At 57.9% G+C, this 26,198-nt stretch overlaps 2 protein-coding genes across 50 annotated transcripts in view; one reads left to right on the top strand and one right to left on the bottom strand.

Annotated features, from left to right (window-relative positions):
• The window catches only part of MADD (MAP kinase activating death domain), a 62,436-nt gene extending 61,178 nt beyond the window's left edge, over window positions 1–1,258 (top strand). For 35 of the 49 annotated variants that reach the window (XM_058446450.1, XM_058446468.1, XM_058446465.1 and 32 more), the window contains one exon: window positions 268–1,255. In XM_058446450.1, coding sequence (XP_058302433.1) covers window positions 268–372 — 105 coding nt within the window. In that variant the 3' untranslated portion in view covers window positions 373–1,255. Of the gene's footprint in view, window positions 1–267 lie in introns of all 49 variants that reach the window. The other 14 variants (XM_032165986.2, XM_032165994.2, XM_032166018.2 and 11 more) reach the window with 1 other exon arrangement.
• A 1,390-nt stretch (window positions 1,259–2,648) lies between these two features.
• MYBPC3 (myosin binding protein C3) lies at window positions 2,649–24,363 on the bottom strand. The gene is made up of 35 exons (XM_032165982.2): window positions 24,284–24,363; window positions 22,885–23,151; window positions 22,129–22,248; window positions 21,611–21,709; window positions 21,373–21,521; window positions 20,043–20,160; window positions 19,476–19,524; window positions 19,270–19,299; window positions 19,045–19,098; window positions 18,561–18,563; window positions 18,163–18,180; window positions 17,637–17,800; window positions 15,914–16,046; window positions 15,686–15,688; window positions 15,447–15,571; window positions 15,256–15,361; window positions 15,004–15,170; window positions 14,416–14,581; window positions 13,567–13,673; window positions 13,432–13,461; window positions 10,853–10,992; window positions 10,516–10,596; window positions 9,723–9,882; window positions 8,901–9,005; window positions 8,602–8,790; window positions 7,131–7,265; window positions 6,295–6,462; window positions 5,172–5,260; window positions 4,807–5,002; window positions 4,444–4,583; window positions 4,060–4,219; window positions 3,815–3,951; window positions 3,320–3,506; window positions 3,093–3,129; window positions 2,649–2,958 (listed from the first exon to the last, which is right to left on the bottom strand). Exons 1-34 carry the CDS (start codon window positions 24,306–24,308, stop codon window positions 3,119–3,121), a joined length of 3,831 nt encoding a protein of 1,276 aa, XP_032021873.1. The 5' UTR covers window positions 24,309–24,363; the 3' UTR covers window positions 2,649–2,958; window positions 3,093–3,118.
• Between the last annotated feature and the right edge of the window lie 1,835 nt (window positions 24,364–26,198).

The following is a 26,198-nucleotide window of genomic DNA, read 5'->3' as shown; positions in this document are numbered from 1 at the left end:
GGCCCTCTGCGCGCACAGGGGTGAGTGGGGACCTCGTCTTGTTGCCAAAGGTTCAACTCAGGCTGAAACAGGTCTTGAGCCCTGAGAGAGACAGACACACACACACGGATCCCCTCTCCCACGGGGACAGCTTCCTTGCTTGGAGCTCACATTTAGCCCGGAGGCCCATGCCCAGTGTTAGGGCAGGAGTTGCCCATTGGCAGATCTCCCACATGTGGAGATGCAGGAGTCTCAGTATCGTGATCCGCCTGGTTTTCTCTCCTCTAGGCCCACGAAATCTGCTACTCTGTATTATGTCTCTTCTCGTATGTGGCTGCAGTTCGTAGCAGTGAGGAAGATCTCAGAACCCCACCCCGGCCTGTCTCCAGCTGATGGAGAGGGGCTCTGCAGCCATCCTAGCCCAGGGCACGCCCCTGGCCCCTTGCTGTTCCCAAGTGCACGATGCTGCTGTGACTGAGGAGTGGATGATGCTCGTGTGTCCTCTGCAAGCCCCCTGCTGTGGCTTAGTTGGTTACCAGTTATGTGTCCCTCTGAGTGTGTCTTTGAGCGTGTCCACCTTCTCCCTCTCCACTCCCAGAAAACCAAACTGCCTTCCCCTCAGGGCTCAAGAGTGTGTACAGTCTGTGGGGCCGGTGTGAACCCACTATTTTGTGTTCTTGAGACATTTGTGTTGTGGTTCCTTGTCCTTGTCCCTGGCGTTATAACTAACTGTCCACTGCAAGAGTCTGGCTCTCCCTTCTCTGTGACCCGGCACGACTGGGCGCCTGGAGCAGTTTCACTCTGTGAGGAGTGAGGGAACCCTGGAGCTCGCCCTCTCAGAGGAAGGGCACAGAGAGGAAGGGAAGAACTGGGGGGCAGCCGGAGCGAGTGGCAGCCTCCCTGCTTCCTTCTGCATTCCCAAGCCAGCAGCTACTGCCCACGGCCCGCAGTGTTGGCTGCTGCCTGCCGCGGCCTCCGTCACTGCAGTGGAGCGGCGAATTCCCTGTGGCCTGCCACGCCTTCGGCATCAGAGGACGGAGTGGTCGAGGCTAGTGGAGTTCCAGGGACCGCTGGCTGCTCTGCCTGAGCATCAGGGAGGGGGCAGGAAAGACCAAGCTGGGTTTGCACATCTGTCTGCAGGCTGTGTCTCCGGGCATGGGGTGTCAGGAAGGAGAGGCAGCCTGGGCATGGGCAAGAAATGACTGTAAATATTTCAGCCCCACATTATTTATAGAAAATGTACAGCTGTGTGAATGTGAAATAAATGTCCTCAACTCCCTTCCGGCTCCCTGGCTGTCTTGTGTTAAATGACACCTCCTCTTGGCTCAGGCCTGAGGAAAGCTATCCCTGGACTCTAAAATTAAAGGCACCTCAGGCTGGAAGGAAGGAAGGAGATGAGGTCATCCACGTCCAAGCTTTGGCACACGGAGGCCCCAGCTCCCCTGTTCTGGGCTACCAGAGCAAGGCTGCGGGAGGAGCTTTCCTTCCCGGGCACCTGGGGGCCCTGCAGAGTTGGGCTGCCATGAACGAACAGGCTGCTAGAGGGAGCAGCCAGACTGGGCGTCCTCACCTGAACTGAGATGATTAAGTGAAAGCCAAGGCCCTGGACCTCTCCGTTCCCTTACAGGTGGGTATGGTCCAGAGAGGTGTGGTGACTCAGCCAGGGCCTCCCACAGGACCCCGGACTCCTGACCAGGAGTGTCTTCCACTGCGTAGAACTCCCAGAAGCTCCCCTAGGAGCCACCTTGATGGAATTCTGTCCTGGAAAAACCTGGCTGCACTCGGAATTTCTGAGACCTGCTGGCTTCCTCCGCCCAAAAGGAAACAGATGCTCGGATTTAGGCTCCCCATGGGGGAAGTGAGAGCAGAGTAGGGCCCTGGCCCTGACACCTTTCTGGTGCCCAGGGTCCTGGGCTGGATTGGGTTGCTGTCTCCCACCGGGCATACGGGTCTGAACCGGCTGTTGGCTTATTGCTGGCTGGGACCCCAAAGCCACCTAGTGCAGTTCCACCCTAGCACAATCACAACACTGAGATTCTGCCTCACCCCACCCCCAGGCGGTTGTGACCATGGCCCCTGGCACAAGGATCACGCTGAGCACCTGGGACCAGTTAAATGCATTTTCCGCTGCCACAGCTCAGTTTCATCATCTGAAGAGTGAATGCTGTAGGGGAAGACAGGTTCCTTCTAGCGTTAATGTTTTATGAACTCAAACCAGTCTGGGCCTGGTTTAATCATCAGGAAAACAAAACAAAACAAAAACAAACAAACAACAATATCTGCTCTCACTTCGCTGTGAAGATCAATGTCCCCGGGCTTTTTTTTTTTTTTTTTTTTTTTTTAGACAGGGTCTCACTCCGTCACCCAGGCTGAAGTGCAGTGGCGTGATCTCGGCCCACCGCAAACTCTACCTCCTGGGTTCAGGTGATTGTCCTGCCTCAGCCTTCCAAATAGCTGGGATTATAGGCACGCCACCATGCCCAGCTAATTTTTGTATTTTTAGTAGAGATGGGGTTTCACCATGTTGGCCAGGCTGGTCTCGATCTCCTGACCTCAGGTGATCCGCCCGCCTCCGCCTCCCAAAGTGCTGGAGTTACAGGCGTGAGCCACCGCACCTGGCCATCCCCTGTGCGTTTTTATGAAAACAGGCACACTGAAATTGAGAAGAGTGAGTTCTCTGTGACTGCACTCATCTTTTATTGTCCAATACACATTGGGAAGACATAGGCCAGAAAGGCCTGTCCCCTGACATTGTTTCTTGAGGCCACCCTCCTTTTACCCCAAAGATCCAGGGGCTTCCTTCAGGAGCCCTGTGGACCAGTCTGTGCAACACTCACTCAGGCCTGCCCGACAGAACTGCCCTGCTGATCCCCCATCGCAGCACAGGAGACACACTTGTCACACACACATCCAACAGCAGGGAGGGGTTTCCGCAACTTCCCTCCAGGCTCCTGGCACGGGGCTGGCATCCGGTTGTACCTGCAACACAGGTTATCTTATGAGTGAACGGAGGGCCCTACAGCCTCCCATTTACTGATGGCTGCCCCAGGACCAAGGGCCAGGGCTCAGCCACTGACTTGTGCCCTGGGTGTCGGGTGGCCTGGAGTACATACCTGGCCATCCCCGGGAGCCAGCCTGGTCACTGAGGCACTGCAGAAGAGGAGGCCATGTCATTGCGTCCTCCCAGCCTTCTGGAAGCTAGTACCCATCTGGGCATGACATGGTCCGTGCCCTTGCAGCCAGAGCAGGTGCTTGGCCCAGGACAACAGAGCAAAGCCCAGGGTCCCCACTGCTGCCCGCTCTTCCCATCTCCCAGGCCCCGGCCCCGAGGGCTCCTCACCTCGCACCTCCAGGCGGCACTCACACTGTGCCTGTCCCTGTAAGTTGGTGGCCCTGCAGACATAGATGCCCCCGTCAAAGGGGCAGGGCTTTCTAATCTCCAGAGTCAGCACTCCCTGCTTGCTGAACGTGCGGAAGCGGGCATCTTCTCCCAGGTCCAGGCCATTCTTGAACCAGGAAATCTTGGGCTATAAATAAGGTAAAGAGAGGGAGGGAAGCCATCCACCCAGGCTGAGAGGGGACCTGGCAGGGACCCAGGGAGACATATCTGTGTTTCTACTCGGGGGGTTCCCACGAGAGTCCCTGACTATGCCCAACGCTGGAAACAAACATGGAACCAACAGTGAGTACCACGGCCCTGCCCAGGGAGAGGAACCCGCTCCATACACCCCAAGGTAGAAAGCAGGGGAGACAGGCTGGGGAGGGGACTGCTCGATGTCGGGGCCTATGAGCCCTGCCTCCTGGTCGGCCTGGACCAGCGCCTAAAGTTCCCTACCTTGGGGCTACCCCGGACAGCACAGCAGAGCATAGTGGTGTAGCCCGCGATGACCGAGCGGTTCACCAGGGGCTGGGTGAAGCTTGGGGCCTCGGAGAAGTCCAGGGCCTTATAGTTGGGTGGCTCATAGGTGATGCCTGTTGGTGACAGGACTTGGTACCGAGAGGGCCACACCAAGCTGGGCCCCCCTCCCTGTTCCCACAGCCTCCCTGCCCCAGCCCCTGGTCGGAAGAATGATACAGCACCTGGTCTGGGGATAAAGACGGGCTCCTTGGTGGTGGCTGCTCTCTCACTAGAGCCAACCATATTCTGGCTAAAGACGCGGAAGTAGTAGCCATTGCCAATGATGAGCTCTGGCACCACGCAGTGGGTGCGGCGGTAATGTTCCAAGACGGTGAACCACTCCTGGGGGCAGGGAGGGAGGGAGGGGAGGCATCTCTGGGCCAGGCCCTTCCTGATGCCGAGAGCCTCTCCTGGGTGCCCTTGGCATCTCCACCCCTACTGTAGAGGGATTCAGATCAGCAGAGGGAGGGTGAGGGGTCCACGGTGAGGACAGTGAAGGGTAGCTGCGGCCTGGGTCTGCCAGGCCTAGGCAGGGTGCATGTGGGGACCCCAGACCCCGGGCTCACCATGGTCTTCTTGTCAGCTTTCTGCACTGTGTACCCCCAGAGCTCCGTATTGCCGTCATCCTGGGGTGGCTTCCACTCCAGAGCCACATTGAGACCCCAGGCGTCAGTGACCCGGAGATCCTGGGGAGGACTTGGCTTGTCTGCAGGAGACAGACCCAGTTAGGTCACCACGTCTCCTGACCGCGAGCAGGGGGCCACCGGCTCCAGGGACCACCCCACCCCTGCCAGCCAGGGCCAGGCCTGCTGGGGCAGTGGACTGGAAAATGTGAGCTGTGGGTTGGGTCCCCTGGCTCGGCCCCTGGCCCCAGCAGCCCAGCCCAGGGAAAGGAAACAAGGGGGCTCAAGGAGGCCTTGGCCACGCACCAACAACCTGCAGCAGCAGCGTGGCTTTGTCCTCCATGTTCTCAATGCGCACCGTCACCTGGTAAGTGCCTGAATGCGTGCGGCGAGCGGCCCGGATGAACAGGATGGTGTCTGTGGGGCTGTTGCGGACGCTCACGTCCTCGCCTGCCAGGGGCTGCCCCTCTTTGGTCCAGGTCACCTGAGGCCGGGGCTTGCCCTGAGGGGAGGAAAAGCTTAACCCTGAACCTGGATCACTCCAAGGGCCGGCCGCCACCCCAGCCTCTGGTACCTCAGATCAGGCCAGCCCTGAGACATCAGTCCGCTGGATGGGAACAACACACTGTAGCCTCTCTCCCCTGGGGGACAGGGAAGGGGGCCAGTCCCACCTGGAAAGGGATGAGAAGGTTCACAGGCTCCCTGACCTTCTTCTGAATGGTCTGACGCAGGTGCCTGGGCAGCTGAAGCCGTGGCCGTTCTGTGGGTATCGAGTGGGTAGCTAAGTGAGGGCCCGCCACAGCTCTGAGGGCCTCCACAGCTCCAACCTCCCTTGAGACAAGGCCCAGAGAGCTGCAGCTAAGAAAAAAGCTGCCCGCTGGGCCCTGCGCCCCCTTTAGCTCCTGCTGACACAGCAACTGCAGCCTGCCCAAGCCCAGCTGGCTTCCCCGAGCCTCACCACACTGCTTCAAGAGGCAGGGATCAGAGAGGGTAAGCAACTTGACTGAAGTCACACAGCTAGTAAGTCATAGGCCAGGGTGTAAGCCTGGGCTTTTGCACCCTGTGCCCTGTGTTGTTTCCACCCGAGTTTGCTGCCTAGTTCCAGCTTTGAGAACCAATCCTTACAAAAGATGGACCCTTTGTTGGGACAAGGAACAAAGGAATGGGAAGTGGATCCCAGAGGGACCAATCTGACGACATAGACAATATTTACCTGTTGGAGCTGAGACACTCCTGGAAGAGAGCTTGCGTACTGTGGCTTTTACTTTCCCTGTTCCAGAACTAGGGCACTGACACCAAGAAAGCCCTTTCTGCACTTTTTTTTTTTTTTTGAGACGTTGTCTCACTCTGTCACCCAGACTGGAGTGCAGTAGTGTGATCTCAGCTCACTGCAACTGCCACCTCCCAGGTCCAAGCGACTCTTCTGCCTCAGCCTCCCAAGTAGCTGAGGGACTACAGGCACCCGCCACCACACCCAGCTAGTTTTTGTATTTTTAGTAGAGACAGGGTTTCACTATGTTGGCCAGGCTGGTCTCAAACTCCTGACCTCAAGTGATCTGCCTGCCTTGGCCTCCTAAAGTGCTGGGATTACAGGCTTGAGCCACTGTGCCTGGCCACCCTCTCTGCACTTTTTCCCTAGGCCTAGCGCCTGGATGATGGCTCCAACCCCTCCTGTCTCTGCCCAGCGTTCTAGGCAGAGCATCCTGGGCCTCCCCAACTGTCCCCACCTCCATTGGACACCAAGGGCCTGGGGTGTCAATGGCGGGTCTTGTGACTGCACGAAGGGGCACTCACGCAGGATCTCCTGCACCGTCACCGGCTCCGTGGTGGTAACAGGGGCTCCAGGCCCTGCCATATTGTGTGCCCGCACTCGGAAAAGCAGCCGGGCCCCCGTGGGCAGGCCCTTCACCAGTATCGACGTGTGCTCTGTCAGCCCCTGCAGGGCAGCCACCCACTCTGAGCCTGGGGGTGGGGAGGGGGAGGCAAAGCCACAGGCTGTGTCACCACTGACACCCCATTCCCACTGCCCACTCCTCTGATAGGAATCTCCAGAATTTAAATATGGTTTTTTTAAAATTTTATCTGTTTGTTTATTGTTGAGATGGAGTTTCGCTCTTGTTGCCCAGGCTGGAGTGCAATGGCGGGATCTTGGCTCACTGCAACTTCTGCCTCCCGAGTTCAAGCGATTCTCCTGCCTCAGCCTCCTGAGTAGCTGGGATCACAGGTGCCCACCACCACACCCGGCTAATTTTGTATTTTTAGTAGAGACGGGGTTTCTCCATGTTGGTCAGGCTGGTCTCGAACTCCCAACCTCAGGTGATCCGCCCACCTCTGCCTCCCAAAGTGCTGGGATTACAGGCATGAGCCATCGTGCCTGGCCTTAAATATGTTTTTTAAATGTAGTTGCTGATTTCACACCGCTCAAAGAAGTGTTACAGTCAGCTTTACTCTGCATTTGTTTTTCACTAGGCAAGCTTTTTTACTTCTGAAAACAGGACAGATATTTCTCTGGGTGTCCTCAACTTTCGGGAAAAGTGGGCCTAAAAAACTTGACTACAGGTGAATCTGTTCAATGGCAAGGGGAGCATGTTCTTCCTTTGGGGAAGGGGGTTGGGGGCGGGGACACTCACAGCCCTCTGGGCAGTATTCCACGCTGTAGCCATCCAGGCCTCCTGCTCCCACGCGCTCTGGGGGCCGCCACTTGAGGGAGACCGTGGTGTCAGAGACGTCCTCTACTGCCAGGTGGGTGGGTTCACTGGGGGGACCTGGGCAGAGGAGAGGTCAGAGAGGGGTCTGAGAAAGCCTGGGGAAGCTGGAGATCCAAGCCCTAGACCCTGAACTGCCCACTGGTCACATAGGGGGCACTTCCTGTTCAGCTGGCTTTTGGCCACTTTAAGGAATATTTTGTCTCTGTTACAAGACATGTCTGTAGATTGGCTTAAAAATAAACAGCAACAGCAGCCAGGCACGGTGGCTCACACCTGTAATCAGCACTTTGGGAGGCCGAGGTGGGCGGATCACCTGAGGTCAGGAGTTCGAGACCAGCCTGGCCAACATGGTGAAACTCTGTCTCTATACAAAAATACAAAAATACAAAAATTAGCTGGGCACGACGGTGGGTGCCTGTAATCCCAGCTACTCAGAAGGCTGAGGTGGGAGAATCGCTTGAACCTGGGAGGTGAAGATTACAGTGAGCCCAGATCGCGCCAGGACTGCACTCAAGTCTGGGTGACCGAGCGAGACTCCATCTCAAAAAAAAAAAAAAAAAAAAAAACTAAAAACTAAAACTACAGGAAAACATGGGAATTTCCTGGCACATATGATTAGGTGAGTTGATGAACTGAACAGGCCCCGATTCCTGCCATCTTCCCAAGCTGTGCCCCATCCCTGGGCCCAGGGGTCCTTGGCCTGCCCTTGCCACAGACAGCTGCCCCCAGACTCACCCACCCTGGTGGGAACAGGTGTCCTCCTGAACCCTGCCACAGTCTCAGCACCTGTTCTGCCCACTCAGACCCCATTATACAGATGACGAAGCTGAGGCTTCAGGGAGGGATGACTCCAGTTAGCCTCCCGGGGACCATGGAGCTGCCTCTGCCATCTCTGAGTCTTGATCCAGGACTCTTTCCACAGACAGATGCCCCTGAGACCCCTCCACTAACCACAGCCCTTGCCCCATCCCATGGGCGAAAACCCTGGGTTGAAGGGTATGGGGAACAAGGGACAATGAACATTTATTGAGCACCTGCTAGATGCCAAATGGCCTGTCTGGTCATCCCGTATCATCCTAACAGCCCTCTGAGATAGGCAGTGTCATTATTCCCATTTTGTAGACACGGAAAGAGAGGCTTGAAACGTGAACTAGGGGTCGGTGTAGTGTGAGAGTCAGCTCCACCCCAACCAGCTGGGAGATCTGAAGCAGGTCATTTAACTGCCTGGAGCCTGTTTCCTCATCTGTAAAATGCGGCTGAGTATCCCCAGTCGAGGATGAAAGGAAACCGTGGATGTGAGTGTCTAGCATGGCTGCCTGCAGAGCAGCTGCTATTATTGGGGGCTTTTAACTGGGGAGGGGGCGGGGGGCAGGACCAGGCCAGGCCGGCTCACCGATAGGCATGAAGGGCTGGGAGGCAGGGCTGGGCCTGGACATGCCGATGGCGTTGACGGCGTAGACGCGCATCTCGTACACCACGCCCTCGATCATGCGCCGTGCTTCATGACTCAGCTCCTGAATCAGGTCGAAGTTCAGCCGCATCCACCGGTAGCTCTTCTTCTTCTTGCGCTCCAGGATGTAGCCTGGCTCGGGGGAGGTGGCAGCTCTGGTCTGGAACCCAGGCATCCCCACACCACCTTCCCTCGGATCTGTGTGGCGCCCTCGCACCTCCATCCGGTGCCCTTGCACTCACCCAGGACGGGCTGCCCGCCGTCATAGGCAGGTGGCTCCCACTGTACCGTGCAGGAGTCCTCTCCCACGTTGCTGATCTTGGGGGCCGCAGGTGCATCTGGCACGTCTGGATGGGGTGGGATGGACCCACATCAGCCCTGCCCCGCTTGGGGCCTTCAGTAACGTTGCTCGTCCCCTTCCCACTCCAACTAACCGCCACAGGCTGCCCCCACCACCCCCAGATCCAAAGAGATCTTTCTAGAATGCATTTCTTTCTTCTTTTTTTCTTTTTTTTTTTTTTTAGTGATACGGAGTCTCACTGTGTTGTCCAGGCTGGGTCTCAACAGGATGCATTTCTGATCAGGTCGCCAGCCCTTCATCAACCCTTTAAGGCTTCTCCCTGCCCATATTCACCCCTGTCCTGGCTCTGATCCTCCCAACCCCACCCAGTCCTCTCCTGACATGTTTCATTCATTCTCCACACCCAAAAGGCCCTTTCCCTCCTCCACCCCTTTGTGCAGTTTCCTCTGCCTAGGATGCCTTTCCTCACCATCTTCTCAGCCTCCTAAAGGCATCACCCCCAGGCACAGGGATAGCTCTCTGCTCAGTGCTCCCATGGCACTCTGGACACAGCTCACATACAGCAGTGTCACAGGAAATCTGCTGGATGCATCTGCCTCCATCTCCCCCAGAGCAGGGCTCCTTGTGGGCAGAAAAACCTGTCCCTTTGCCGCTCGGCTCAGGGAGCATGCCCGTGATGTTTGTCGAGTGGCTGAATGAGCGAACAGATGGGTCCTCCTTGGGGCTGCCCCTCTGTGTTTTCCAGCGTGGACCCCGGCCTCACCGATGACCTTGACTGTGAGGTTGACCTGGTCCTCGCCCACAGGGTTCTTCACCGTGACCGTGTAGACGCCCTCATCTTCCTTCTCTGCCCCTTCAACCGTGAAGACGCTGCGGTCCTTGGTGGTCTCCACGCGGACCCGGCCCTCGGTCTCACACAGCAGCTGGGGGGATGGAGAGTTGGGGTGAGATCCAAGTCAGACCCCAGAGGCCCTTGCAGCCTCTGCAACAGCCAGATGTCCCGGGGTCCATGGGGGGAACACAGCCTGTGGGAAGACTGCATCCATGTCAGCATCTAGTTCAAAATCATCTCTGTGGCACCAACTGAGGGCAGGGGCTCGGGTTCTAGCTTTGTCACAGGACCTGGGGCACCGCCTGTCCTCTCAGATGAGCTATCGTGAGGACCCCTCAAGACCCCAGCCTTCAGAAGAACCAACAGTGCCAGGCGGGAGCAAGACCCCGGCAGCTACACTGGCAGAAAAGTGCCTCAGAAACTACTCCTGAGTTGAGAGGAAGCACAAGGTCAAGGTCAGCTCAGGATGAAGGCAGCCAGGGAGCAGCCCAGTCATGAGGGCTTCCTGGCAATGAGAGGGTGTCCACATCCTTGTGATGGCCATCAGCACACCCCACAGAGACCCTGCCTGAGGTGTGAGGGCCCCACAGGGACCCTGCTGGGGGCAGCAACACACCTGGCCAAGTGTGGCACCTCCATGGAGACCTCCCCAAGGGCTCGGCACCACGTAGGTAGAAAGTGATGGAAGACAAACGAGCCTCCTCCTGACCTCAGTCTCACTCACCTTCTTGTCAAACACCCACTCGTCGCTGTCACCTGTGTCCTCTGGGGCATCTGGGGCTGGCCTGGCTGGGGCCTTATTCCCCTGGGAACAGGGCAGGAGGGAAGTAGGGAGCAGAGGAGCTGACTCAGCCTGGAAGCGCCCCTCTGCTGCTTCTTCCACCCCCTGACCCACACTGCCCACCTTGCCTGCCGCCTGGCCAGTCGAGCCTCTGCTCTCCCACGGGGTAGCCAACAGCAGGGCGTGCACGTGTGGGTGGGGTGTGCAGCAGGTCCTAGCACTTGGCTGGTTCCACACACCCATCTTACAGATGGGGAGTCTGAGGAGGGACCCACAGTACCTGCGTGATAGCCTTCTGCCAGATCACAGTGGGAGCAGGGTCCCCAGAGATAGGGACGTCCAGACGTAGCTTATTTCCAGCTACAACCACAATGGTGTCTGGTACGCGGCCCGGGCAGTCCAGGTGGATCTTGGGAGGTTCTGCAGAAGCGACAATGTAGTTCAGAGAAACGGGAGAGCCAGGAGGAGCACAGGTCACTGGGGAGGGGCTGCTCAAGAGCCTGGGCCCCTGGTTATTGGTGTTTTAGATTTGTGTTGAGGTATAGTTTACGCTCAGATCTGACCGTAGGCTGATGAGTTCTGACAGATGAATACACCCATGCAACCATTAATCCAACCAAGATCTGGAACATTCCCATCACCCCAGGACGCTGGCTGGGAGGCTTGTAATATTCAGGTCAGGTCACCTAGCATAGCATTTTGAAAACTGGGGGAACATCAGTGTCTTGCCACACACACACACACACACACACACACACACACACACACACACATACGCATACACACACGCACACAGACACAAATACACATACATGCACACACAGACACACATACACGCACAGACACAGACACACACACGCACACTCACATGCATGCACGCACACACACATTAAAAAGTTCCCTGGCCAACCCATCGTCTGGGAAGTGAGGAGCGCCTCTGCCCGGCCGCCCATCGTCTGGGAAGTGAGGAGCGCCTCTGCCCGGCCACCCATCGTCTGGGAAGTGAGGAGCGCCTCTGCCCGGCCACCCATCGTCTGGGAAGTGAGGAGCGCTTCTCCCGACCACCATGATCCCGGCTGGAAAGTGGGGAGGCGCCTCCTGCCCCGGCTCACCATCCGTCTGGGAGTGAGGGAGGCGCCTCCTGCCCGGCCACCATCCATCTGAAGTGTGAGGAGCACCTCCGGCCACGGCCAGCGCCGCCATCCAGGAAGTGAGGAGCGCCTCTGCCGGGCCACCCGATCGACTGGGGAAGAGTGAGGAGCGCCGCCCTGTCGTCCTGGGGAAGTGAGGACGCCTCTACACTACCCATCATCGGAGAAGAAGTGAGGGCGCCTCTGCCGTGCGCCCGTCTGGGAGGGTGAGGGCGCCTCTGCCCGGCCGCCCGTCACAGTGGGAAGTAAGAGCGCCTGCCCGGCACGCCCCGCATCTGGGGAAAAGAAGCGAGGAGGCGCCTGCGGCCGCCCGTCGTCCCTAGGAGGTGAGGGGGCTGCTCGGCCGCGCGGCTGCCGTCACAGGGAGTGAGGAGCGCCTCTGCCCGGCCGCCCCGTCTGGGAAGAAGTGAGGAGCGCCTCTGCCCGGCCGCCCCGTCTGGGAGGTGAGGAGCGCCTCTGCCCGGCCGCCCCGTCTGGGAGGAAGTGAGGAGCGCCTCTGCCCGGCCGCCCCGTCTGGGATGAAGTGAGGAGTGCCTCTGCCCGGCCACTCCGCCTGGGAGGTCTACCACGGAGGCCAGAAGCAATGTGGGGGCTGGACGTGGTGGCTCACGCCTGTGGTCCCGGCACTCTGGGGGGTGAGGCGGGTTGATCACTTTGGGCTAGGAGTTCGAGACCAGTCTGGCCAACATGGCGAAACATGAAAAATACAACAGACAAACCAACCAACCAACTCAGTGACAACAAAACAGGTCTACCCTGGAGTCATACTCTAATTTTTTCTATTTTCCTCCCTTTCTGATCCTTTATCCCACTTTCTTTTTCTTCCTCTTCCTTCTCCCTCTTCTTTGTCAAATAGAGGATTGAATTATTATCACTGATCCATATAAAGACCCTCTCTCATTTATTTTAACTCCCACCCCCCATTTCTATTCCCCGACTTCCCACGTGCAACCTTCCTAATATGTTTGATACGCATCTTTTTGTTTGTATGTAGTTTTAGAAAATGTTTATTGTTTTTGTGTGCAAAAAAAAATTAATTAAAAAAAAAAAGTTCCCTGGCCAAATAAATCAGGAATCCGCCCTCCGTTAAACAAAGCTAAGCAGGCTGGGCGCAGTGGCTCACGCCTGTAATCCCAGCACTTTGGGAGGCCGAGGCAGGCAGATCATGAGGTCAGGAGATCGAAACCATCCTGGCAAACAAGGTAAAACCCCGTCTCTACTAAAAATACAAAAAATAATTAGCTGGGCGTGGTGGCGGGCGCCTGTAGTCCCAGCTACTCAGGAGGCTGAGGCAGGAAAGTGGTGTGAACCTGGGAGGCGGAGCTTGCAGTGAGCCAAGATCGCGCCACTTCACTCCAGCGTGGGCGACAGAGGGAGACTCCGTCTCAAAAAAAAAAAAGGAAGAAGAAAAGATGTAATAATAAAAGTCACACCTGTGACAGCACTTGACAGGTCTGACACATCATGTCACCTCATCTTTATAACTACCCTATGGGGCGGCACTATCAGGGTTCCCATTTTAGAGAAGAGGAAACTGAGGCTCACAGAGATTATAACTGACCCGTCGTCATGAGTGGCAAAGCTGGAGCTGGGCCCCAGGACCCCCACTTTTGATCCTTGCTCTTCCCTCTGTGAGCGGAAGGGAGGCCTGCGTGGATGGGTTGTGGGAAAGTGAGCAGAACCAAGACTCAGGGGCCCCAAGACTTACCCTGCCTGGGTACGAAGTCAATCTTGACCTCTGCAAGAGAAGGAAGAGCAAGTAGCACGGGGGCAAAGGCAGGGCCCGGTGACAGGGGCTCCTGGCCCCACTGCCCCGACCCACCCTACCCCGGAGCAGGCTCACCCATGAAGTGCAGCTTGGCTGACAGGTTGCAGGCGAAGCCCTCGGGCACAAAGCTGTAGTCAGCCTCGTCGGCAGGTGTGACGTCGTCAATGATCAGTTTGTGGACCCTGCAGAGGAGCAGTGGCTTAGGGGACCCAACCGGGCCACACACCCCTGGCCTCGCCAGATACCCCAGCCAGGGTCCCAGGAGGCCCTCACCTCGTCCTGGCTTGTTGGTATTCTGATTTTTTAAAATGCCTTTTTTTCTATATTATCTAATTTTCCAGCTCTTTCATGTGCTGTCAGAGGTGGGCAGTGTAAAAGTGATTTCCACCTCAAAGCGTCTCCGTGGCTGGGCCCTTAGAGACTGGGCAGGGGCTGAGTCTCATTAATCTCTGTGAACTTGGGCCCAGCACGGCCAGCCCAGTTGCTCCAGGGATGAGCAAGAGGGAGGGAGAGGCAGTGAGGGCCTCTGGCCAGAGCCTGCCTCCTTGGTTGCCTCCTGCCCTGCCCTGGTCACAAGCTGGGGGAGGGCGCTCGGGAGCTCCTGACCCCGTCTGTGCCTCTCCCTGCTGCCTCTTTGTCTCTGTCCGTCTGTTCTTCTCTGTCTCTGACGAACTCTCCTATGTGTGTGCCTCCCTGTGCATCTCTTTCTGTCTCTATAGAACTATCTCTGTCCTTCTGTCTGTTTGTCTTTTTGGGTCTGTCTGTTTCTCCCTCTCTGTGGGTCTCTGTCTCGGTCTCTGTCCTGTCTCTGTGCATCTGCCTCTCTGTCCACCTATCTTTATCTCTCTTTCTGTTTCTCCCTGTCTCTCTCTCTGTGTCCATCTCAGTTTCTACCTGTCCCATCCGCCTGCCCTGCACACTCACCGCCCGATGTGGGACACCTTTATGCGGCTGTCGGGCACCAGCTCCTTCCCATTCTTCAGCCACACACCCCGCACGTTCTCATCCGAGACCTCACATTTGAACACTGCCTGGTCCTTTGCGCCCACCGTCAGGTCTGCGATGCTCTGGTACACCTCCAGCTTCTTTTCTGCAGGGCAGGGCAGAGCCATTGAGCTCGGGAGGGTGTATGGGTGTAGTGTGAATCCCTGTGGAGGGCGTGTGGGCTCATGGGCACTGGTGCACACGTGTCTGGGTGCATGTGGGCATGTGAAAACACGTGTGTGCCTGTGTGTGCCATGTTTGCCTATGATGGTGCCGTGCACATAAGGAACCTCAAGTGTCTGAGGGGTGGTGATGCTCACCAGGCCCGTCTGACCCTCTCAGTCCCCTCTGGAGCAGTCACCTCAGCGTCGTCATTTTAGAGATGAGAAGGGCGAGGTTTAGGCTGTCAAAGGCCCAAGGTCACAGGGGCCTTGAGCCCAGGTTTGCCTGCTCCCCTACATGGCTGGGTGGGGTGGGGGCTGAGGGGCCCAAGCCCTAAAGCCTCGTGTGCCCCCCAGCCAGGCTCACCCTGCACGATGAGCTCAGCCAGCGCCTGGCCCCCGCTCGTGCGCAGCGCGTAGTGCCCCGCGTCCTCCAGCGTGGCCTCATTGATGATCAGGTGATGTCTCCGCCCGTCCTTCTTGAACCGGTATTTGAAGGTCTCCTCCCGGGTCAGCTCCAGCCCATCCTTCAGCCTAGCCGGGTGGGTGGGTGGCAAGTGCTGTGGCCTCTTCTGGGCAGATGCCCCCAGCACCCGTGCCCCGTGCTTCTGGAACTCACCATTTGACTTGCGCCCCCTCCTCCGATACTTCGCACTCAAACTCCACCCGCTGCCCCACCATCACCAGCTGGTCCTCCAAGGGGCGTGTGATGAGCACAGGGGGCTCTGTCCGGTCAGGGTGAGCATGAGGGGTGGCTCCCCTGAGGCCACCTCCTCCCCAGGTTCCCACGTCCTCAGGTCCCAGGCCCACCTTTCACAAAGAGCTCCGTGCTACACTTCTCACCACCCACCATGCACTGGTAGGCTGCGTCGTCCGCCAGTGAGCACTGGCTGATGGTCAGGGTACGCTTGGCACCAATGGACTCAAAGATGTACCTGGGTGGGGGCCGCAGGGAAGTGGCAGGAAAGCTGCGGACACACCTCCGGGCCCAGCGTGCCCCACGATAACCCCTGTGCCCCCCACCCCAAGCCATCCAGAGGGGAACTTACTTGCTGTAGAACAGAAGGGGCCGTTAAAGTGTTCCCGACGGGAGGAAATGAGCCCGAGACAAAAGGAGACAGGGAGAGGGACCAGCATGAGCAAGAGGATGGGAAATTAGGCCCAGAGAGGTGGGGCTGAGAGCTACAGTCAGAGACACGCGTGTGGAGAGGGGCAGGAGGCAAGGCTGTGGGGGTCCCCACCTCCACCCGAGGCCCCCTCCCCATCCCAGGCCGCACCTGCCGCTCATCTGGATCTCCTGGCCATTCTTGAGCCATTTGACCTCAGCGTCAGGGTCGGCCAGTTCCACGGTCAGCCGGATCTTGTGGCCTTTGCTCACCTGGTAGGCCGGCTCCAGCTTCTTCTGAAAGGCTGAGCACCACCCCTCAGCCCCGGCCACCCCACCGCCTGCACCCTGCTCCCCCAGGCCAAGCTACTGTGGGTGTGGCTGGGGCCCAGGTCCTCCCCCAGTCCCCTCTGTGCCACCCCGCTTCCACTTCTCTTTCTGTTTCTTGTTTTGTCTGTTTTTTGAGACAGTCTCGCTCTGTCATCCAGGCTGGAGTACAATGGCGCCATCTCGGCTCACTGCAACCTCTGCCTCCCAGGTTCAAGCAATTCTCCTGCATCAGCCTCCAGAGTAGCTGGGATTACAGGTGCCTGCCATCATGCCTGGCTAATTTTGTATTTTTAGTAGAGACGGGGTTTCACCATGTTGGTTAGGCTGGTCTTGAACTCCTGACCTCAGGTGATCCACCCGCCTCGGCCTCCCAAAGTGCTGGGATTACAGGTGTGAGCCACCACACCTGGCCAGCAATTTGCTCTTTTTACTATTGTTGCTATTCCTGGAAGACACCCCTACCCTCGGAGGTCCCTGTCTGCCTCGCCAGCCTCCATCTGTTCCTCCTCGGGCACCTACAGTGCTTTGCTTGGCGCCCTCTGGGCTCAGCAGTTCAGGAGTTAACCCAGAGGAACATTGGTGGCATTCAGGGGATCCCTGACTTAAATGCGGCCACAGTGCTGGTAAGGGCCAGGCCACCTAGCGATGGGGTGATGGGAAACCCAGTGAGGCTGAGACAACAGGGAGGCAGGGCAGAGGGATAAGGGGCCTGGGGGAGGTCAGCAGGGAGGGACGAACCAGCTGCTCACCCCATCCCCATGATTGTGTGTGTTTTGTGTATGTGCTCTGGGAGGGGCTCGTCTCCCATATCCTGCATGGAAACTGACCCCTCCATTCAGTCGGTGTTTATAGAGCACTCGAGGTGTGTGCCAGGCCCTGTGCTAGACTCAGACACGGTGGGGAGCAGGCATGTGAGACCCCTGCTTTCCTGGCTCCCACCCGCCCTTGTCAACCCCTCAGTGGAGAAGGGCTAGCCTGGGCTCTCCTCTTTCCACCTGCCTGGGGGTGAGGGTAGCTAACCCGAGCCCTCCTGCTTTGTTTGCCTGTGAGAAAGATTAGCCAGGCTCTTCTCTTTGCCTGTGTGTGAATCTCCAGGCTTAGTGGGCCTCTTCCCTTTTCTTTTGGGTGTGGAGAGGGTTAACGGGGCTTCATTTCTTTTCAGAAGAGGATAGAGAAAGAAAGGGTGGCCTGATTTTTCCCTGGTGAGGAGGGTTAACCTGAGCTCTGTCCTTTTCCTTGTGGCTGTCCCGGCCTAACGTTTGCTCTTCTCTTCTGTCTCTGTGGTAAGGGGCTAACCTGGGCATTCTTGGCTTTTTCTACACAAGGAGGGGTTAACCTGGGCTCTTCTTTCCTGTGAGTCTCTGTGCTAAGCCGGACTCTGCTCTTTCCATGTATGTGGACGAGGTGGGGGGCTAACCTGTGCCCTCTCCTCTCCCCTGTGGGGAAGGGCTAGCCTGTGCCCTCTCCTCTCCCCTGTGGGGAAGGGCTAACCTATGCCCTCTCCTCTCCTGTGTAGGGAAGGGCTAGCCTGTGCCCTCTCCTCTCCCCTCTGAGGAAGGGCTAACCTGTGCTCTTCTTCTCATCGCGCCTCATGCCCTTGAGCCTCTTCAGCATGCCGCGCAGGTCGGTGACGCCGTACTGGAAGGCGATGCGCTCGTACTCAGACGGGGGTGCCTGTCGTAGAATCTCCCACACGTCCTCCTCTGCCGGTGCCTCCAGCTTCGAGTCCCTGTGCCCCGCAGTCCAGGCTGTGGCCGGGGGCAAGACTGCAGCCCCCTGGGCGGGGCTTCCTGGGCCCACGTGGGGCAGCTGGAGCTGGTTTGGAGCTAGTTTGGGTCCCAGGTGGGGCAGCTGGAGCTGGTTTGGAGCTGGTTTGGGTCCCAGGTGGGGCAGCTGGAGCTGGTTTGGAGCTGGTTTGGGTCCCAGGTGGGGCAGCTGGAGCTGGTTTGGGTCCCAGGTGGGGCAGCTGAAGCTGGTTTGGGTCCTAGGCCAGGACTGGGGGCCAAGGGAGCTTAAGGGGGGCTGGGGATCTGGAGGGGCTCCTGGCAGAATTAGGGGTGATGAGGGTGCTGTGCTATGTTGGGCACTCACCTCGGGGTCCGGAAACTGCTGCTCCAGGGGTGGGGGTGGGAGAAAGGGTAGGTGACACATGAGAGGTGTGGCCACCTTCCCTCAAAGACCTGGACCCCACCCGTGGGCCTTTACTTCCTCCGTATTTTCCGCACTTGCGCTCCCTGTGTTGTGGGGCACCCATGCTGCTCCGGAGGCTCTGGCAGGGCCTCCTGTGTGCATTACTTTTTCTTATCCCTCCTAAGCTCTGACAGGTGGGTGGCAGGAGAAGCCCAAGGCACAGAGACTCACCCCTGTCCGTGGGGAGCCGCACCCTGCTCTGAGTCTCTCACCATAGCCTGTCAAAGAGAGGGGACGGGATCCCCTCTGCACCCAGCAGCGCCCCTGCCGCCCCCAAACACCCAGACCCCGATTCTTACTCTCTGGGTCACAGCAGCAGCCATAATGGAGGGGCCAGGGGAGAGGGAGAGAGAGGGGAGAGGGAGAGAGAGGGGGAGAGGGAGAGAGAGGGGAGAGGGAGAGAGAGAGGGGAGAGGGAGAGAGAGGGGAGAGGGAGAGAGAGGGGAGAGAGAATATAAGTCAGTTGGGCCGACCTGGTAGACCCTGCAGCTCTGGGGACCCTCTCTCTGTTGCTTCTGGGTCCCCAGAGTTTATGGAGGGAGCTTTTGCAGCCTCAAGTGTGGAGTGGCCATGGGGGACACTGTGAGGATGACTGTTGTTGGGACATAATGTCTGCAGAGCCCTTTAACTCCTTCCACACCGGGATCATCCCCTCGACAGACAAGGAAACCAACTCAGAGAGATGCAGTGTTGTGCTCAGGGTCACACAGCTGGCAAACCTCAGTGCTGGGATTTGGAGCCAGGCCTCACCAGCTGCCCCGGGAACTGCCACCCAGGACTCACCTCTTCTTCAGCAGTGAGCTGAAGTCCAGAATCCCAGTGTCCTCGTGGCTGTCACTATGGAGAGGGACCCCCAGTGAGGCTGCAGTGAGGGACTGGAAGGGCACTAGGAGCAGGACGGGGGTGGAGTGGGGAGGGAGAAAGGGACGCTAGCCAGATTGGGCTCCCACCCATCTCAGACCCCTGGGGGTCTGTGGATGGTGCAGGTAGGGCCCGGGGCAGGGGTACCTGATCCGCCGACCACTTCCAGCCAGGCTCCTGTGGGGATTAGACTCAGTATCCTCACCTGCCTGGGAAGCTTGCTCTCCCCTGCAGCCCCCACTGACTTCAGCTCCGCCCTGCAAATCATCCCCAGCCCTGACCCCCGGTCCAGACCCTGAAGGCCCTCAGACTCCAGCACTGGCCTCCCCCAGGCCCCGAGGACGGCCACTCACGTGCGGCGGAAGGCTGATAGGAGGTCCAGGTCGCCGGTGCCCATGGCCTCTGGGTTCAAAGGGTGGAGAGATGGGGGAAGGGGCTTCAGAGGGGGCCGTTTGAGAAGCCCTGCCCTGGGGGAAGCCTCTGAGTATTCACAGACTTGCCCATTCATGACCCCATGAGGCTGAGCATCTGCCCCAGGATCTCAACTTCCCAGCCTTTCCCGGGGTCAAGGTATCAGGGAGGCGGGACGGTTTATTGTCCCCAATTCCCACCCGTCTCTCAACTCACCTTCACCCATCGACCAAACATTCAGACAGTGCCAGGCCGTGGGCCACGAGCCGTGACACCAAGATGATAAAACAGAGTCCCACCCAGATGAGACCTGGACTCAGCCCTAAGCCCCCACGCCTACCCTGCAAGCCTTGGGGTTTCTCTCACACCCTGTGTGTGCAGCACTGGGCACGTGGCCAGCACTCATGTCTGGATGGGGCGAGGCATCCTCCTTAGTGTTGGGAAAAGGAGGCAGGGGACCAGGACCCATGGGGAGCCCGAGCCCAGGACAGACACCAGGGCCCTCTCACCATGGACAGTGAGACTGAAGTTGGAGCAGTCAAATTTGTCCTTGGTGGACACCTCACAGCGGTAGCCGCCAGCGAAGGCAGGCTGGGCATCGGTGATGTGCAGCTCGAACAGATAGACCTGTGTGCATGGAGGGACGGGGTGTCAGGGGACACCAGGGGCTGGGAGACAAGGCTCCGCACCCTTAAAGGAGACTGGGAGTGGCCAGGTGCAGTGGCTCATGCCTGTAATCCCAGCACTTTGGGAGGCTGAGGCGGGCGGATCACATAAGACCAGGAGCTCCAGACCAGCCTGGCCAACATGGTGAAATTCTGTCTCTACTAAAAATAACAAATATTAGCCAAGTATGGTGGTGCACACCTCTAGTTTCAGCTACTGGGGAGGCTTGAACCCAGGAGGTGGAGGTTGCAGTGAGCTGAGATTGAGCCACTGCACTCCAGCCTGAGCGACAGAGCGAGACCCTGTCTCAAATAATATATATATATTTTTAAAGGAGGCTGGGAGTGACAAATGCTCAACAACCTTCTCACCCTCAGGGTTTAGTTAACCCATGCCGAGTTTTTGTATAGAGAAAAGGGACTATCTCGAAACCCATGACTGCCATCTGCTGGCACATGGTTGTGGTGAAATACAGGCTTTTGTGCAATGCACAGCCCCGCACAGCAGCACAGCTTGTCCTCTCCTGCTGGAGGCCCCCTCGCCTAGCCCAGGACTGGGGAAGGTTGGGAAAAGCAGAGGCTTGGAGTGAACACACAAGGGGACTTAAGTCTTAAGGTTCTGGTGGGCAGGGCGGAAAAAAACAAAACACAAAAAACCAAGGCTTAAGGTTCTAGGCCTATGTCTAAGTGACCTTGGAGCAGCCACTTAACCTCTCAAGCTTTGGTTTCCGTGTCTATATAATGAAGAATTGTTCTGGTTAATCCCTGAGGGTCCCTTGAGCCCTTAGCCCTGATACTCACCCATCCAGGGGCTTTACAACCCCACTAGCTGGTGCCCCCATGCTTCACAGTGTCCTCCAGATTTCCTGACCACCCTGGGCCCCCCCGACCCCCGGCCAAACCTTATTAGGTGCCCCCTTGAGGCGATCATGTCCACCAAGTCTCCTAGGTCCCCGACAGTGCTCCCACGAGCCTCATCGTGCTCCCTGGCCCCCAGGCCTCCGGGATCTCCCTGTGGGCCCCTGGCCCCTCCACCTGCCTCCCAGGTTCCCCACACCCCTTGCTTGCAGCTCGTGTGTGCCTCTGGGTCTCATGGTGCCTTCTGTGTGCCTTGTGCCTTCCAGGGCTCTCCAGGTCCCCTCTCTCCGTGTCTCCACGACCCCGGCGGACCCACCTTGCTGGCGCGGTCGTAGCTGTCGTGCAGCTGCAGGTGCTGGCCCACCTTGCTGCTCAGGTCCACCCATTTGCCCTTGAACCACTTGACCACAGGCGGCTTCAGGAGGCTGGCGCCAGCCACGCGGGCTGAGAAGGTGATGCTGCCACCTGCAAAGGCAGGGTGACAGGCCCGGCTTGGGGAGTGTCCTGCTGCCCCTCTTCCCACCCCAATGCTGAGCACAGCAGCTCACACTCACCCACGGTCACCTCGCCATCCTGTGGCCGCATCACGAAGAGGCCAATGGGGTCATCGGGGGCTCCAGGGGTAGGGCCGTTGAGAGCTGCTGAGCTTGACCCTGTGAGCAAAGGCTCTTTTTGTTTGTTTGTTTGTTTGTTTGTTTGTTTTCTGTTTTTTTGAGACGGAGTCTCGCTCTGTCACCCAGGCCGGAGTGCAGTGGCGCGATCTCGGCTCACTGCAAGCTCCACCTCCCAGGTTCACACCATTCTCCTGCCTCAGCCTCCCGAGTAGCTGGGACTACAGGCGCCCGCCACCACGCCTGGCTAATTTTTTTGTATTTTTAGTAGAGACGGGGTTTCACCATGTTAGCCAGGATGGTCGCAATCTCCTGACCTCATGATCCGCCCGCCTCGGCCTCCCAAAGTACTGGGGATTATAGGCCTGAGCCACCATGCCTGGCCAAGCAAAGGCTTTTGAGACCTGCCCTGGACACCGCCTACCCACGGATCCTGCCCCTCCCTGCCCAGCCCCTCTCACCTTTGGGACTTGGGGCACTTTCTCCCAGCTCAGCGGCTGGGGCCGGGGCTTCTCCAGGGGCTCCAGTGGCCTCAGCAGGGGCAGGGGCAGGGGCAGGGGCCAGCATGGGCTCTGCCTTCTCTGGAAGGGATCAGATGGGAGTCGTGGTGCAGCCACTAACCAGAGACCCCTCCACCCTCTCTCTCCTGAGCATCGGACCCATGAGCCCACTGTGGACGAGGAAAGTCTGCCACGGCTGTCCTCCCGCTGCCTGGGCCCCTCAGAGGCAGCTCATGCTGAGCTGCAGAGCCAGCCTGCCTCTCACATCCTCCTCCCCGTCCCAAGCCATCAGTTCCCACATCCTCTGCACCTGCCCTAAACGGCTCCAGGCCCACCCCGGCTCTGCCCCAGCCTTAGAGCAGCCCCTCAGACTGGGCTGCACTCCCCTCATCCACAGCTCCTGGGGCTTCCCGGCCAGCACACAAGGTGCCCTCTGTGCGGGGTCATCTCCCCAGGGAGGGCTGCAGGGGGAGAGTGGGGTTGTCTTGTTCATCTCTCCCACCTACCCCATGGCTGGAACAGGCCAGGACGGCACATGGGGTACTCAGAGAGGTCATGTGCAGAAAAGGAAGAAAGGGCGTTCCTGGCGGGGGGCACAGCCACAGCAAAGGCAAGAAAGTGTGAAAGCACCTCCTGTTCCCTGGATGGATGGAGAGGCGCTGGGCTGCCCCTCCCCCCAGGAGCCCAAACCTCGGGGAAAGCTGACCAGGATCTTACCTGCCTCTATGACCTTGAGGTCGAACTTGACCTTGGAGGAGCCAGCAATGACTGCGTAGGATCCCTGGTCGGCAGGGCCCACTTCCCGCACTGTCAGCGTATGCCGTGTGCCCTCTGTGGCCAGGCCGTACTTGTTGCTGGCGCTGATGTCACTGCCTCCGCGCTGCCAGCGCACCTTCACTCCTGCCCGCTCTGTCTCGGCGTCGAACACGGCAGGGCTGCCTGCGGCCACTTCCACTGACCGTGGCTTCTTGCTAAAAGCTGAGACTGAAGGGCCAGGTGGAAGCTACAGCAGCCCGTGGTTGGAGCGTGCACCCCACCCCTGCAGGCCCTCTCAGTAAATACTGTGCTAGCACGTTCTATGCATCCCCTCGTGTAATACTGTACCAGTTCTCTCTGAGGTAGTTGCAGTTATTCTGTTCATTTCTCAGAGGAGGACACTGAGGCTCAGAGAAGCTAAGCGGCTCCTCCAAGATCATACAGCTAGTAGTCGGGAGAGCCAGGGCTGTGGTCCTGACCTCCACACAAGACTTTTGCTGCGTGTGTTCCCTGGATACTCCACTTTCCCTGCTTGGAGACACCTGTGATGAACCCAGCTCCCTTTCCCCCAACCATCTGGGGCCTTTGGCAGGGGGCGGGGAACTCTGCCTACTTGGAATGTGGCCAAATTTGTCCTCCAAGGACCTCAGGCTGAGAATCAGCAACTGAGATAAAGCTGGCCTGGGAGGGTGCTGGGGGATGGGGACCTGGATCTCTGCCCTGGACAACCTTGGTAAGGGCACGGCCCAGGCCCAGGACCCTGGGCTGTGATTTTCCCTGCCCTTGGCCTGGGTTCAGGGGCTCCTGACTGTCCTCTCTCAGAGAAGAGGGGCTGTGTCACCCTCAACATGGGGGCCACACCGTACAGGCTCACGAAGCAGATAATGTCACAGCCAGGAGGAACCAACCCAACGCCACCACCACCCCTGGCGCCCCAGGTCGGGAGACTGAGACCCAGAGTGGGTAGAGACTGGTCCGAAGGCATGCCGTGAGCCTGGCTCAGCTCCACACGCTAAACGTGGGCTCTGTCCGCGGGGAACCTTGCTGCGGAAGGTGAAGGAAATGGGACAGGGAAGGGGTCCCTTTGCGTTCTCAGATGGGTTGACCCCGGGTGCTTCCTGTCTTGGCTGTGTCCCCTCTCTGCGTCCCTGACCTTGGGTTTACCTTCACCTCTCATCAGAGGGACGGGAAAAAGAAACCGAGAATCAAAACAGGACCCCGGAGGACTGGCTGCCCCTGTCCTGGGGCTCAGAGGCCACGCCCGCATCAACCCCCTCAAGAACTCCCTCCTAGCCCTACTCCCCAATTGTAGACAACCCCCTGCTCCCACACTTAGACCCAACCCCAGTCCTAAAGCTACCTGGCTTCTTCCCTGGCTCAGGCATCCTGAGAGACGTCACACCAGGCACGAAGCAGGCACAGGTCACCCAAAGAGGGACTGAGTGGGGTCCTGTCCTTCCCACTATATATGGGGACCTCCCCCCTCCCCAGGCTCTGCTTATCTGCCTCTTGTCCAGCCACCTGCTAAATATAGATGAATTCCAGAGAGCTGAGGTCTCTCCAGGGATAAGGTAGGGCCACATTGTCCCTGACTGGCTCCTGTCCCTTCCCCCTCACCCCCCACAGCACAATTCTGCCTCCCCAACCCTTGGCAAGCCTCAGGGGTACCCCAAGCCCCGTGTGTGTCCCTCTTACAGCAAATTGTACGGTGGGAGCATGCTGGGCCCATAACCCTAAGGCTAACGGGTCAGCAGCCTCCTCGCAGGCAGTTCAGGCAGTGGTCACGTCCACAGACCCTGGGGCCAGGGTGTCTCTGAGGCCTGGCACTGCCATCTCTTTAATCTCGAAGCACCTGATTTCCTCATCTGTAAAGCGGGGCGGGTGAAAGCAGCACCCACTGCACAGGATTGTCACATGTATGAAGTGGGTTTATAATTTTAAAAATGTTAGGCCGGGTGTGATGGCTCATCTGTAATCCCAGCACTTTGGGAGGCCAAGGCAAGCAGATTATTTGAGGCCAGGAGTTTGAGACCAGCCTGGGCAACATGGCAAAACCCCATCTCTACTAAAAAAATAAAAAATAAAAGAAATACACACACACACACACAAATTAGCCAGGTGTGGTGGTGTGGACCTGTAGTACCAGCTACCCAGGAGGCTGAGGTGGGAGGATCGCTTGAGTCCAAGGAGTTCGGGGCTGCAGTGAGCCAAAATCGCACCAGTGCACTGCAGCCTGGATGACAGAGTGAGACCCCGTCTCAAAGAATAATAATAACAAAATAAAAACGGGCTGAGTGAAATGGCTCACACCTGTAATCCCAGCACTTTGGGAGGCTGAGGCGGGCAGATCACGAGGTCAGGAGTTCGAGACCAGCCTGGGCAACATGATGAAACCCCATCTGTACAAAAAATACAAAAGTCAGTCAGGCATGTGATGCACACCTGTAGTCCCAGATACTCAGGAGGCTGAGGCAGGAGAATCAGTTGAGCCCGGGGGGTCAGGGCTGCAGTGAGCCGTATTCGTGCCACTGCAATCCAGCCTGGGCAACAAAGTAAGACCTTGTCTCAAAAAAATAAATAAAAACAGGAGACTGAAGACACAACGCCATTTTGCCTTCTCTTGTGGCCCTGCAGTAGGACTAGGGAGCTGCAGGGTTGGGCTGCAGTGAGCCCTCTGGGGTTGAGGAGGTGTGGAGGGGTATTTGTCCCTACGACAATGGCCCCCAGAATCTGGGTTCCCTGAGGTCTTTGACAGTGTTGGGAAGTCCCTCACTCCCAGGCTGTCTACTGCCACTACTTGCTACCATCTGAAGGAAAACACAGGACTTACAGGCTTCTCCGCTCAGCTTGGTCTGTTTCTCCCCTGCTGTGGCTAGGAGCTAGAAAGCAAACAGAACCTGGGGGTCCCACCAGGGATTCACTTGGGTCTAAAGTCCTGCTAGGCGTGCAGCTCATGAGAATGCTTTGGGGCCCACAGGAGCTTTGGGGCTTAATTCCTGTCCTCGGAATGCTGAAGAGTATCCTCTTCCAGATAAGCAAAGCCTCCCACTCCATGTTCATGTGTCGGGACAGACCTGGAGTCTGATCCAACTCAGCGGCTGTGACCTCGGGGAAATAATTTGACCTCTACAAGCCTCAGTTTCCCATTCTATAAAATGGAGTGATATTAGACTCCGCATCTCAAGGTTGGCAGGTACTAATTGACCAGAAAATCCAATGCTGTCGCTATGGTCATGGTCATCATCATCATATGAGTTCAAACCTCATCAAGGCTT

This window comes from Hylobates moloch, unplaced genomic scaffold, assembly GCF_009828535.3.
Source record: "Hylobates moloch isolate HMO894 unplaced genomic scaffold, HMol_V3 SCAFFOLD_11, whole genome shotgun sequence".
NCBI lineage: Eukaryota > Metazoa > Chordata > Mammalia > Primates > Hylobatidae > Hylobates > Hylobates moloch.
Note: the sequence above shows the minus strand (reverse complement) of the source record. Positions and strands in the feature narration are given on the sequence as shown.